This window comes from Vidua macroura, chromosome 1, assembly GCF_024509145.1.
Source record: "Vidua macroura isolate BioBank_ID:100142 chromosome 1, ASM2450914v1, whole genome shotgun sequence".
NCBI lineage: Eukaryota > Metazoa > Chordata > Aves > Passeriformes > Viduidae > Vidua > Vidua macroura.
Genome location: NC_071571.1, coordinates 76,083,227 through 76,097,861, shown reverse-complemented (window position 1 = coordinate 76,097,861; position 14,635 = coordinate 76,083,227). Strand labels below are relative to the sequence as shown.

Genomic DNA, 14,635 nt, shown 5'->3' with positions numbered 1-14,635 from the left:
AAAAATTATCTCCAGTTTAGCACTTAAGCAGCACTATGGGCGACGAAGTTGAAAGACTGCTTTTTTTTATCCCCAATTAATATTTATATGTTATAATTATTTTTATGAAGTGTCAACTACTCCTCATTTTTTTTTTTATTTTCAACACTTAAAACTATATCCCTATGCCTTGTGGACACTGCTTTGACTCCCAGTGCAATACCCAAATCATTATTTAGCCTACAAAGTGGTAAGAGCTCATATCACAAATTGCTAATAAGGAAGTGGAAACAGAGAGGGAAAATAACCAGAAACTTATAATCTAAAAGATAATTTTTAATCTAGCCTATCCATTTCTAGAAATCTCCACCATAGTATGAGATGCTTCATTTTATTCCTTTTGTCACTGAAGACATTTAATGCATTGACTAATATAGGATGAAGTGCAGGTTTGGACACTGTATCAGAATACAAAGTACACCAAAGTAGAATCATCCTTGCAAAACTCTGCTGTCAATCTTATTTCTCTCTTCTCAAGGAAAGTAGTTTACTCTTTGCATTTACTCCAGTGAGATGTCAGGAAAAGAAATGGGAGGATCAAGGAAAAGAATACTTTTCCATATACTAAGGAGAGCAGAAATCAGCTTGAGGATTAAAGTCTACACACTAGGGATTGCAAATACTTCAGTCAGTCATAAGGAATGAAAAACCAATCTCATTTTTCCATTTACTCTTCTTCCCATCCACTCTTGAATAGGCATATAATGTGAGGGTAAGTACTACAGGCTATAATCTCACAGGATACATGGGCTGCCATAATTCAGGTGCACTGAGTTTCGTTCAGACTCAGGCTTCTAAGTCCATAAATCACATTTTCCGTTTATCACTGGTCAACACTATCTCCTTACTTCTGAGGACACTTGGAAATATTACAGTTGAAGCGAAGATCCAATGTCTGAAGTCTTTGAAGACCTTTCTGTAGCACCTTGAAAAAGTTTTCAATCTCATAATCACTGTTATCTATGTGGGTTTTAGTATATTTTTTAGAAGAGAAAAATATTCTGAAGAATCCTTGCTTCATAATGTAAACAACAGAGGAATTAGGGGTTCTTCTATTTTTTTTTTTTTTTTTTTAGAAAGTATGGTATAATACATTATGTCAAATTTTCTACAATTTTAATATGAGTTTCTTGTGGGAGACATTTAAGCTGATATTAAACATTTTATTGAAACATATAGCTGTAATATGCTGAGTCCTGTGGAAACATAATGGGCATTCTAATACTTAGCCTGATAATTTATAAATCCGATATGAATATTATTGTTTCATTAACCTAATATATCTGGGTTTTTTTATTATTGGAATAGAATAAGAATAATTTAACTTAATCAGTTTCAATTCCAGCAGTCTCATTGAACTCTGTTAAAATCATGAATCATTATAATGTCTATTTCCATGTTGAGGTTAAATATATATTTTTTTAAAAGTCAATAACTATTTTTACTTTCATATATCTAGTAAAATATGTCATCTTTATAAATGTTTTAGTATTCATCTCCAATGAAACATGCATTTATATCTAACAAAGAAATTGGCAGAGAGAAAGTAGAGAGAAAAATCAAACAACAAAAGCCCATGAGAGCAAAATTAGGTTTCTTTAAAGCAAATGACACATCTGATTTAAACAGACATTAAAGAAAAATGCAGAGATGCTACATCAAATCCTCTCTCAAATACATCTCAAATACATGCTACATCTCTCTTTCAAGTATTATGTTGGAATCCCAGATAAGTCATGTTAAAATGGTATAGAAAGTTGACTCCATCATTCTAACTTCTAATTTAACACACTGTTGAGGAAATAAGAAAATTTGGAAAAAGAAAAGTAAAAATATGCACTTTTGAAGCTTCTACGCTGTCTTAAGTTTAACTGTTAATTTTTTTTTTTCTGTAAGGCTTTGAACATGATACCTCTTTGAATATCTTCTTCAGTGTGTCCAGAGAAGAGTAATACTGCATTCCTGTCCTACACAACAATGGAAATACCATAATCTTCTATATACAAATGGAAATAATAAAAATAATAAATAAAAATTGCAGAAAATGAAAAAAATATATAAATTAACAATAAATTCTGTTCAGAATACAACCTTTGTAGAAATGCACAAATCCTACTTACTCAATGGTGCATGACTTTTTTTATTTCAAGTGTGTATATGAAATTACATGCTGATAAACATCTTAGCTGAACACATATATATTAACTTCGATATTAAATTGAACATAATTATGTACTTCAGTTCTGCCATAAAGAGCATAATTTGAAGCTGATTCTGTTATTTTGATCAAGAAGAGTACATCAGTAACTACTGTATTGAGTGGAATTATACAGAGTGTATAAAATGTGTGGTGAGGATACTCTAAATCCTTTACGTATTAAGTAAATCTAAATCATCATGCAAATATTGCAACTTCAATTTATGCAAAAGTCTTCAAATGTATTTAAAATGCTTAACTGTTACAAGTTTGATGCTACATAGTTTAATATTTCCATATCAGATAGAGACCAAGATTATTTTTACATTTTGGTTTGAGGATACAAAGTCTTGACAGTGGTAAAAGGCAAAAAGCATTATAAAAACCTTCACTAAAGCTGTAAAAAACCCTAAAAAAGTTAAATGTAATTTGCTTTAATTTGGGAAATTTTCTATGTTGTTTTGTAGCTCTATAGCTGAAAAAGTACAAATCTGTCTGATTCCCTTTGAGTAATTTCTTTTCCACATTCTTCATGATTAAATATTTAAGCAGATACCTCAATTCAAACATTTCTGCATATCTAGAATTACAACATGTTTTATTCTCCAGTGGGAGAGCATGTAGGAATTAAGCAATAGGTAAGGAAAGCAAAAGCATTGCTCTAATGCTCTTACGAGTCCACCTACTATTGCTCCCCATATTTCTGGGAGGAATTCCAGGTTTATTGCAGTTATATTTGATCATGTAGCTGTTTCTTAGCCAAAAAAAAAATGCTTTAACATTTAATATACTGCTTTAATAATAATAATCAGCACATAAGCCTTTTGTTTATGTGTGCCCCATAATCTAGATTTACTCTAAATTAAACCAGATGGTGATTGCTTAACTCTTACAGCACAAGTCAACTATTAAATGCAGCTTACTCTGGGGGAAGCGAGGTGGATTGTCATTGACATCAGTCAGTGTGATGTTCACAGTGGTGGTCCCTGATAATCCACCCATCTGGCCTCCCATGTCCTTTGCCTGGATAACTACTTGGTATTGCTCCCTGTTTTCTCTGTTCATGTTCGGCAACGCGGTCCTGATGATGCCTAAAAGAAATAAATTGGAAAACAAAATCGCTAATAATATATTTGTTGCTTATGTGCAGAAATCTGCTGCATCTTTTTTTTATACTAGTCTGAAATAAATCTCTAAAATATTCATTTAATGTTTCAAAGTACAAATTTCTGTCCATAAGTTTTATTGTAGTCTTATAGTAGTCTTCAGTAGAGGATATGTCTTGGTTGAATACTTGTTCTACATCACAGGTCCTTTTCCAATTTCATGCTAAAAATGCTTCAAGATATTTGTGTTCAAGGTTTAGGAGAAAGAACACCTTTTATTAATCTAAGTAGAATCATTAGGGAAAAAAAGAACAATATTTTCTAAGAAAAAACCCTTTATTCTTGCCTTTATCAGAAATGTTATTTAAATCTTAAGCAATAAATAGTACCACTGTAAAATTACTTTACTTCATAATTTCAGATGTCTTGAGTTTTTATATGTATTATAAAAGTTATAAATCATGAGAAAAATCAAGAAATGCTGTTTCATTTCAGTTAGTTTTTAATTACATTTTTTATGTGATCTAAGGTCTTTTAAATTAAAGAAAAGGTTTAAAGTTTATGGTAAATGAAAATAATGAAAATTTTCATTACCTGTTTCTGGTTCCACAGAGAAATATGGCTGCCCTTGAAGTATGCTGTAAATTATTCTGGCACTGTTTCCATATGAAGGATCATCAGCATCAGTAGCTGTAACTTGGACCACAGAAGTACCTGAAACATCCAAAGCAGACTTAGTTGCATATGACACTATATGGAGGTGTCAGAGCATCAATTTCCATTCCAACAGACACCAAAGAAAATTTCAGCTAATACTGATTGTATTTTCCAAATATATTTGTGATCTTCTAGTCAGCATTAGGTACATTCTTCCTTGTTCCGGGTCTCCTTCTACATAAATTGAAAATAAACTTCCCTAATCCCACAAGTGTGATTAAGATTTATTTAGAAAATATAAACAATAGCTATGTCTGAGCTGAATTCTTATGCTTATCTAGCTACAATAATTTATGTATTCACATCCTCTTTGCAGAAGACTTTTTTTTATTGCAATAAGTACTTTCATTCCATTGCCTAGAATGGGTTTGGGGTGTTTTATGGTTTGTTTTCTTTTTCTTTTCTTTTCTTTTATTTTGTTCAGTTATATCAGGATGTTATGAAACTACACTATGAAACTATGCAGGAACATGACAGAAAAAGATGATTAAACAGGTCATTGGATCTTGTGAAAAACAAGCCATCAGTTCTCCCTGCTTTCTAATTGTTACTATAGATAGACATTACCAGAAGAAACACTGCCATAAGAACTTTGAAATCTGCTGATTATTTAGATTACAGAAAATGTCCTAACCTTAAAGACCTTCTCTAAAGTTTAGTAGAATATACCAATCCTTTAAAACATGAAATGTTTGCCATTACCACTGACAGTTTTTCCACAATCAAAATATTTTCCACATCCTGTTAAACTCTTCCATCACAGAAATAAAGTATAAAGAACAAGGATCCCCCTATTGTGCATCCATAAAGTGCAGATACTATTTTAAGTATATAGGGAATGATTGGGAAAAAAAAAAAAAAAAAAAAAGGGAAAACAATCATCATATGCACATGACTAGCTAGCCATGGGCTAATCTGAGGATCAGAAGACTTTAAAACTTGTTTCTCCTTTTATCCCAATTCTTTCAAAATTCTTTTCCCCACCAAATACTGCCAAATATAAAAAAACCACCTGTAAATCCAAGACCCTTGGCACAACTATTTACTCCCTCACATTGTCTGCACTGTCTACCCTACATAGTTTTCTAACATACACAAAAAACAAGTAAAAGTAAATGCTATTTCTCCATTTATTTGTGATTTTATGACATGATGACAAATCCACTTTTTACAAGTAAATTGGGGTCAGCAATTCCTTTAAAAACCTGACAGAATCATAGCACCAATATCAAGGGAATAAGCATCTGCCTAACTGTTGAAACAGAGATGAGTTTTCTGAAATGTTCAGTTTTCAACTGCTACAGAATCTAAATACTTGTTTCCGTGAGTCCCTAAAAGTACTGGCTTCTCATAAAGAATGCAAAATGGGCATATTGCTGGTTATATTATTCCTATTAAAATGGAGTGAATAATGAATTTAGCAAAGGAAAGACCCAAACAGAAAATAAAATTTTAAAAGATAAAAATTGCTACACAAGTATAAAGAAATGAAGAGAAAATAACTTTCTTTTGTATTCAAGATTGCTTTGGTAACCATCTAGAATATGGCTGAATCCAAAAATCTGAACATTTTTTAAAAAATCAGAATGTGGCGATGATAGGTCTGTTCTAAAAGCTTTTTTTCTATGATTCACTAATGTCTCATGTTTTCAGCCAAACTGAACTCCATGTGTAGAGATATAGCTATATAACTATTCTGTTAAAAGGTGAATAGGCCTTTCTGTTTAATATATTTAAGTTCTGAAGAGTGTTGTCTTGATTCAGAAATGTGCTTTTGGACCATCCTACTACTACAGAGAAACTGCAGTGCTAGAATTTATACTTGTTCCTAAAGAACACCTTCTCTGAAATAGCAGTTGTGTAAAAGAAGGATAAGACAAATCATGTTCAGTAACTGAAGTGTGCAAGTTAAAAAAAAGGCAAAAAAACCCCAAGCCACTCAGTAACTGAACAACATGGAATTGTGCAAGTAAAATTTACAACTCCTCCATTTCATATCCATAACAACAGAGAACAGTCATAATCAAGACATCTGTCACAACAGCATGATGTGTTAATCAGAAACTTCTACATTGTAAATCCATGAAAATAAATACTTTGTATCACATGTAACTGAATTTTTTTTTTTTCTAGTTTTCACATTCCCTTCATTTGTGAAACTAGATGTATCTATTAATAGATCAATTGTATGAGACTTTTATTTCATGTTAGTTTAAAAATATAAGGAAAATCAATTATTTGAAGAATAATTTGGAAGGAAACTGAAGAACATGCTTAATAAATTTAAAATATATTTAAAACAATTCCATATTAAATGTAATAATATGTGTTTAACAGTTACTACTGTCTTATTTGGGTGTCATAATGAATATATTAATTAATACTCTTTCAGTGCACATGAAACAGAGCAAATTATATCATCTCTGCTTTTCTCCTGCTGGAATGAACATGGCTGCATATATTCACCCAAAAAAATGTCAGAAACTTCTGAAAACTGTAGATTTGCACCTATTGCCTTTAAAGTCTGTGGAAAGACCCTTGTGCTCCTTAATATCATCACTATCACACAGTGCAGTTGTGGGTTATGATCAGGACAATGTGCACTCCATTACCCAAATGCAGTAAAGATGAACTTTACTTTTTAATGTTACCTCACCTCTTTGGCTTTTATGGGTCAGGCACCTGGCAGGAGAAGTGCAAGGGCACTACTACACTTCCAAGTGCCATTCAGGATGCAGAACTCCCCTTTGATCTCAGTCCTTGCTATGAGAGGAAAAGAGATATGCTCTCTAGGCTTCCACAGGGGGATCAGCAATTCCTTTAAAAACCTGACAGAAGCCATGTCAAGGAGTGAACAGGAGTAGTCCTATCAGTGTATCTATTACATTCTGCATATCAGCTGTCAAAGTACCAGCTGGTTTTCCTTTGCTTCAGTACACTGAAGACCACTGGTGCTCAATAAAACAAATGTATTGTTTGTTCTGGTTTGAAACCTGGACCAGGAATCAAAAGGCATTGAAGATGATCAGTTGTGGCAGGGCTTAAAACTACAGTATAGGGATCACTTAGTGATCATCACTTGGTCTAGGTCTTGCTCTGTCTTTTACATAGTCTTAGGTTGCTTCTGATGAAGCTGGTCTTTGACCTTCAGAATTTAAAACCTAATCTGAACTCTATAGCATTGCATAAAGGAGGCAGTGATTACATATAGGAGAGATGGAGACAGACATTTTACAAGGGCATATAGTGATAGGACAAGGGGCAACAGCTTCAAACTGAAAGAGACGAGGTTTAGATTAGATATAAAGAACAAATTCTTTACTGTGAGGGTGGTGAGGTACTGGAACAGGTTTCCCAAGCTTTAGCTGTCCCATCCTTGGCAGCACTCAAGACTGGTTGGATGGGGTTCTGAGCAATGAGGTCAGTAGGTGATATCCCTGCCATGGCAGGGGGGCTGAAATTAGAAGATCTTTAAGGTCCCTTCCAACTCAAACCATTCTATGAATCTATGAATAAGGCATCATCTATGTTATTAATAACACACCAGTGAATTCTGTTATTTTCTGCTTGCATAATTGCCTATTTTACATACCATGAACTAGAATTCAACAGTGGTATACTTGGCCCAGAAACAAACAGTCTTTTGTCAGATTATTGTAGTTCTCAGAAGGCACATTTTAACATAACTTTAATTATAGTGTTTGACTCTCCCTAGAGTCTGGGACTATAACAGTAATTATTTGGCCCTTGCTGCTGTTGTCTGCAAGCATCTTCAGACACAATACAAGTATTAATGACTTTGACCTCACAATTCATTTATGATGCATACATATTAGATAAAAATCACTGGAAATAATTATCTAGGAAAAGGAATACACAAAATATCCACTGCAGATCTGGATTCTAAACTTAAGTTTTGTTTTCTTTACTCCCAGCTGAGTTATGTGATATTTAACTAGAGCAAGTACACTCCATAGTAAATTATCCATACAAATAACAAGCCAGATTAATAGAAATTTTCTGCTCTTTCTAGTGTAAAAGACAGGAAATAATGACACCTATTTTCTCTGGAAATAATGACACATGTTTTCCTGTGAAATATCTATTTCAAGCTACAGAATGCCGAAAAGAACTGAAAAGGGCTGCATGTTCAGAGAACTCAATGTCAGAAAGAACTTTGAGTACAAGGTAGTCCTGTAACTTAGAAAATAATAAGTGGCAAACAAGGACAGGAGTGGATAATTTCAATTCTTTTAAGATGTCCTTTGTAAGGATAAATAATGTTTTAACTTGGTGGGGTTTTGCTTTGTTTTTGGGTCTTTTTTTAAAACTTTTTTGTTTCATCTCCTTATGGCAGGACTTGTGTGCAAAGTGAAATGAAACTTTGTAAAAAAATAAAAAAAATCCTAATTTGGGTTTTTGAAATGTCCTAAGTCAGAAGTTGCAAAAAGATTTGTTGAGAGAACTTTATATGAAAAAAAGATTTTAAAATATCTCTGTAAGTAGGAAACCAGAAGGAAGTGTTGAAAGATGAATTCCATGGCAGAGAGGACAAAGCATTGGGAATTGGTGAATAGCACTAATGAGGGTGTATAGAAGAAGCCAAGGTAAAAAGTTAAGCAGCTCTAACTGCTGTCCAGAGAAAGAAAAACATATAACAAGAGGTAGAGATGACAGGCCAACAGGGCACCCTGTGCATCACATGCAAACCCAGAAGGAGGTTACATCTTCTGAATCATATATTGATATCCCTAATTTAGAAGCAGAAAAGTTACAAGATGCAATAAGGATAAGGAATGATTATAGAATATATAGGCTGTGAAGATATATAAATATATAAAAAGAGGTCTAAATAGAAAGTTCTGAAAACTTTTCTAAAATACACTAATAGCCAAAATCCACAGGAAAATCCATCTAGAGGAAAATAGACTATCTGCAGTTCTGAAAAGAAATCTCCAAATGAGCAGAAAGAGATCAGTACAAAATACGGACAGAGCAGAAGACTGTCGTCAAAACTGTAAGAATATTCTGGGTCACTCACTCTGAAAGTAAGGAAAGGAAAAAGTGAAAGAAGATGAAAATCCAGTAATCAGTACAAAGACTTCAGGAAAATAAGTTGTCTTCTTGGATATCGACTCAGCTGAAAGATCCTGAAGTTGGCCCATTTATGTCTGCCTTTTCTATGTTTAATGAGCAACAAAAGAAAGATGAACAAGACAACAAAGAATTTATAGGCCTTTGTCAAGACACTCTGTTTGATAATAGAAATAGCCATATTCTCAGGTGTCTGGTTAGTACCACAGCTGGAGGAAGAAATCAAAACTGCTGTTGTGGTCTGAAAGAGGCTGGTGTGTGGCTACATCATGATTTGCTAAGGTTTATGGATGGAGACATATGGAGTAGAAGAAGATTAAATAGTGTTTTTCTGAATTCCTGATCATCTTGTCGTTCCTTCTAGTACAGGGAACTTCAGGATGGAGAAAACCCGGTACTCCAAGGGTGCAGATATTTCAATAACTTTAAGTTTTTGGTACATTACCATTTCATTCTTTGTATGATGTGGTACCGTGTTTGTCTTCTTTCTGGTATCCAGATAAATGCATACAAGGTTCATATGAACAACTCACCACTGTAGCTGCAGTGCAGATGTGTAGAAATAGACAACATAGTGGCAAAACTGCAGAGTAGTTGACTTTTGGGGGTTTTCTTAAAGTAGAGATAAGATTAAGCCCATTTGAAACATTGATATTCAGTACCAGGACAGAGAAGGCAGTCACCAGGTTACGGCCAAGGTTTTGAGAACACAATCGCAGTACAACATAAATACAAGGCACAGGTACAAATTGTAAGTTAGTAGTCATATTAAAGACTGATATGGATTTAAAGTATAACAAAGAAAAAAAAGAGCAAATATTTATTATCTATAAAACATCACTTGTGTGGTAAAAATACATATAAAAGATGACAACCTCCATAGGAACTGGAAACAATGAATGAAGAGAATTGTTCCAGTGTTGTGTCCTCCAATAAGAGGCATGATATCTGATCTCTATCTGCACCATCTATGTGCACAAGGTCCTCTTTCACCTTTGATTGTGAAAGAGGCATGTATTTTATTTTGCTTTTCACCCCATTTTACTATTGCCAGTCACCAATCCTACTTTTATATTTAAGGATCTTTCTCTGTGCAGTTGATTTGAATAAACTGATATCTTAAAAAACACTCTTTGTATGTTTGGGTATGTTTATGGGCATGTTTATGTATCTGTCTAGTGCTCCAGCCTTCACACCTAATTGGTAGTAAACTCTTGAACGTGGATGTACTAATAGTGGCAGGGGTGAAAGCCGTTGTATAAAAATATTGATGTATTTTTGGTGGATAATGCTATCATGAAATCATATCATGTAATGGGTTGGAAAGGACCCATAAGGATCATGAAGTCCAACTTCCTGCTTCTCACAGTACTACCTAAAACTAAACCATATGACTAAGAGAAGCATTCAAGATACACCAACACTTTCCTGGGGAGCCTGTCCCAGTGACAATCTCTTGATGAAGAACCTTTTCCTAATTTCTGATTGGAGCTTCCCTTGACACAGTTCCATTCAATTTCCTCTTGCAAATCAGCAGAGAGGGGAGATCAGCACCTCTCCTTCAAGGGCGCCTGTGACAGCAAGGTAGTCATGGAACAGATGCACCTGCAGGGCTTGGTAGGAACTTGTCACTGTTCTCCCCTATCGCTGAAGTCACTGCATTCAGTGAAGTGGAACAGAGTGAGGACAGGGAATCCTTCACATGGTGTTCTGTCTGCTTGGCAGGTCTAACCCAGAAAGGCAGGGTGTGGTTCCCTCTTTCTCAGTATCTCCCTTTCAGTAGCAGTATCTCTCTTTCTCAGACTCCCAATATACAGCATAGTGCCACACCATGTTGACTATCCTGTGTTAGATAATGAAAATATTACAGTCCTGATAGTACCACACTTTTTATAGAACCATATAATTAATTTGTACTCAGGTAAGGGCCATAGTAATTTGGCTTCATAGTTTCTCTTTCTGGTACCTACCACTGTGAAAATATTTATATCAAAACTCCTCTTAATGTTTGCAGACATTTATAGAAAGATTAACTGTTTCTACATTCTCACATAAGTGACTGCTACAGGGGACATTCAACGGAATGTGCGATTACATCCAAGACTGCAATTTCTATCTGCATTCCTTACATCAAGCCTAACAATTTCTTAGCCCATGGCCAACAGTACTGGGCAGGTAATGGGCTGTTCACAATACTATAACTTAAAAAAAAAAAAAAAAAAAAAAAATCCAGAGAGAGAAAAATAGAGAAATGTAGGAATTTCTTTGTATTTCCCTTTGAATGGGGAAGTGTAATTGTAATAAAAAATGCAATTGTTCCTTTTTTCATAAATTTCTCATGGAAGTTGCTGTACTAAAAATGCTTGAATTGCATGATGCCAGAAAAAATACTAATTTAAAAATATTTTGTAATAATGATGTGATAATATATTGTTGTGGTACCAAAAGATAAAGATTTTTAGCATAATGTCTTCACAATTTCTATTAATTATATTTTTCTCAAAAGTTTTATGCAGTTTATGCTTTTAGAAGATTTTTCCCTTTCCTTGTTTAGCTTTTAGTTTTCAGATTACTGAGTAGATTTTTTTAAGTTGGAGAATTAAATTAGCGTTATGAAGAAATGAATCAATGTTGATGAATACTTTATAAAATCACATCATTCACGGACCACAGATGAATATATACCTATAGGGACCAGACATAAAGCTAAAAGTAATGAAGCTAAAAGAAAATGCTACCTATCAGGTAATCAGTCAGTCACTCTAGCAGCTGAATGATTGCATTTATAAAATCCAGGAACATGACAGATTTGAACTGAGTTATAATTCTCTTAATTATCATAATTTTATTGGCAAAATGAAGTCCATTTGTTTCAGCACAGCTATTTACGTAAGATACAAGGTTAACACACTAAGTTCACCAAATCTGTTTTTTTTGTTGTTCTTTGTTTTTCTATAAATTATTGCTTTCTAAATATTTTTCTTATCATCTTATCTCTCCTTTTTTTTTTGTTTTAATGCTGACATTTTGCAGTTTCAAAATTTTATGATCTATGTACAACTGTACAGATACACTGAAAACTTGCAATCTGAATACTTTAGAAGCATTGAAATAATACTGTGAATGTTTGAGAACACTTAAAGAAAAAAAAATGTTATTTATGGGATTGAAACTAATGAAATGAAGAAACAAATAACTTATAACTTAGTATTATATAATAGCATAATATTTAATGAAAACACTAAGTAATTTTCTTATATCTTTCCAATCATGTTTTAAACAATGCATTTTGGAATTTATAGAAAGAACACAAGAAATAAAGTGGAAACTCTGAGATATACTTTTTCAACCCTACTGTAACCTTGCCATGTGCTTCTCAAGAAAATGCTCTAGAAATGTTCTTTCAGGATGCACTTCCAAGATGCTCTGCCTAAAACTGTATATCTTTAAGAAAAAACTGACCAGTACATTAGTTAATTTGCATTACATTTTGATAGATTTTGGAACAGTAAAGGTGGAAGATTTTTCATTTCTCCTCTTTATGTGGGCTGATTTGATGAAATTTCAGTACAGGCCTACACAATCATCTGTCAGATTTCTTTATCTTTCTTTAAGATTTATATTCCTTTACAATAAAAACCACTTGCTGAATGCTGGAATTTTAAAAACTGATTCAATCACAAACTGAAAGTGGATTGAAATATTAAGAATAGAAAACTATTAGCATTATGCTTCCATACATTGCTGCACAGATTTGCTGAGGCCATTCTCTTTCAATATTTATGCTTTTTTTTTTTTTTTTTTTTCCTCTTTTAGCATTTTCCAAGGTCCAGGAAAGTAAATACTAAATCATCAATACCTGTATATATAAAACAAAAAACTTGTTATCTCAACAGGCTAATTTAGTCATCTAAAACACCTGTTTGACCTATTCAGGCAGTGGAAGTGATTAAAATGGTAATAATAGCCTAAAATTATATTGAAAGTATTGCTTGTTTTCTGAATTTTTAGAATTTAATATTATGGTAGCTACAATTATACAATGAATAAATTAATATAATTTTTAAAAGAAACTTTTTCTATCTTTAAGTTTTTCAAAATTATTCCTAAGGACATTTATGCACTAATATCATTAATAGCTCATATAAAATGTTATTGGTTATAAAATTCACCAGCTGGCATGATCCAGGCCACAACTTTGTAGTTAAGATAGGAACTGAAAATACATTGCAAAGAAGAAAGAGTAACTTAAACAGCTGTTTAATATTCATGAAGGTGTCATTTGTGGATGTAGTTAAGGGAAGAAGTGAAAGCACAAGAGGATTTGTCTATACAGTAAAAAAGTGGCAGAAAAGAAAATAAAGAGGGTATCTACCTTCAGACAGTGCATCAACAGTACATGAGTCAATATATAATTCTCCTCACCCACAGAGGGAGTGGAGACAGCTCTCCATTCACCACTTATCACCACTGGGAACTTCCATTGAAAATGAAAGAAAAAAAATTTAATCTTTCAATACGGTAATTTAGTCATCTTATTCTAACAGTTCCTAAGGAGGAGAATGATTCATCATTGCCTACTGTCTGTAATATTTATATTCCAAAGAGCTGTAAAGCCAATAATTTGGATATTCCAAGTAGAAACAGATCTTAGATCATAAAAATCTGGTTCTGAATGCCATTTCAGTATTTGAACAAATATGTCAAAATGAAAAATACTTAATTCATCAGGTATAATTCTGCACATGACTGACTTTTGAAAAGATGGGAAAATAATTTGTCAAGTAATGAAGAAAAGGCATTTGTGCCTTAGTACAGAGAACTCACCTACTACTGACATTTCAGGAACACTAGCAGTGTAAACTTCTTCTGGAAATGTTGGTTCATTGTCATTGATGTCATGGATTTTGATGACAAACTCAGATTCAGGTTCCACTGGTCTCAACGTTCTTCTATTGATAGCTTGGGCACGCAGGGTGTAAAAGGCTTTTTCTTCCCTGTCAATTCTCCGAGTTGCATGAATATCTCCTGTTTTCTCATCAATTATAAAAAGAGTACCAGCCCCATCTCCTGACAAAATGTATTTGAGGGATCCATCTCCCTTATCCTGGTCAGAATGAAGCTGAAATGGAAGAAGACAGTATTTTGTTTAGAAGCAATGAAAAGAATGGTTGTTTTTAAACATCATGATTATATTTTAAGTTATTCTATATGAAACATATGTGGTTGATAAGAAATTAAGAAAGTAATTGTATTCACAGCCAGTTTCCTAACTTAGCTCCAAGAATCTTTCAACTTGGCTGTTCTGGAAGATTTTGCTTTTGCAGCAACACCTGTTCTCTGCTAAGAAACCTCTGCACTACATTCTTAAAGAAGATTTTTATGTTAATACTGACCTTTTCTTTCCTTGAAGAGATCCTATTAAAAATTCACAACTGCTGTGCTAGTTGTAAATTCATTAAACAGATAAAGAACATGGCTA

The 14,635-nt window shown here is 33.4% G+C and overlaps 1 protein-coding gene across 1 annotated transcript in view; it reads right to left on the bottom strand.

Moving 5' to 3' along the window:
* Positions 1 to 14,635, bottom strand: part of CDH10 (cadherin 10) — a 95,409-nt gene that overhangs the window by 19,758 nt on the left and 61,016 nt on the right. The window contains exons 3-5 of the mRNA XM_053983635.1: positions 13,981 to 14,275; positions 3,937 to 4,056; positions 3,160 to 3,327 (exon numbers count right to left, since the gene is read on the bottom strand). Of these exons, the coding sequence (XP_053839610.1) occupies positions 3,160 to 3,327; positions 3,937 to 4,056; positions 13,981 to 14,275 (583 nt within the window). The remainder of the gene's footprint in view (positions 1 to 3,159; positions 3,328 to 3,936; positions 4,057 to 13,980; positions 14,276 to 14,635) is intronic.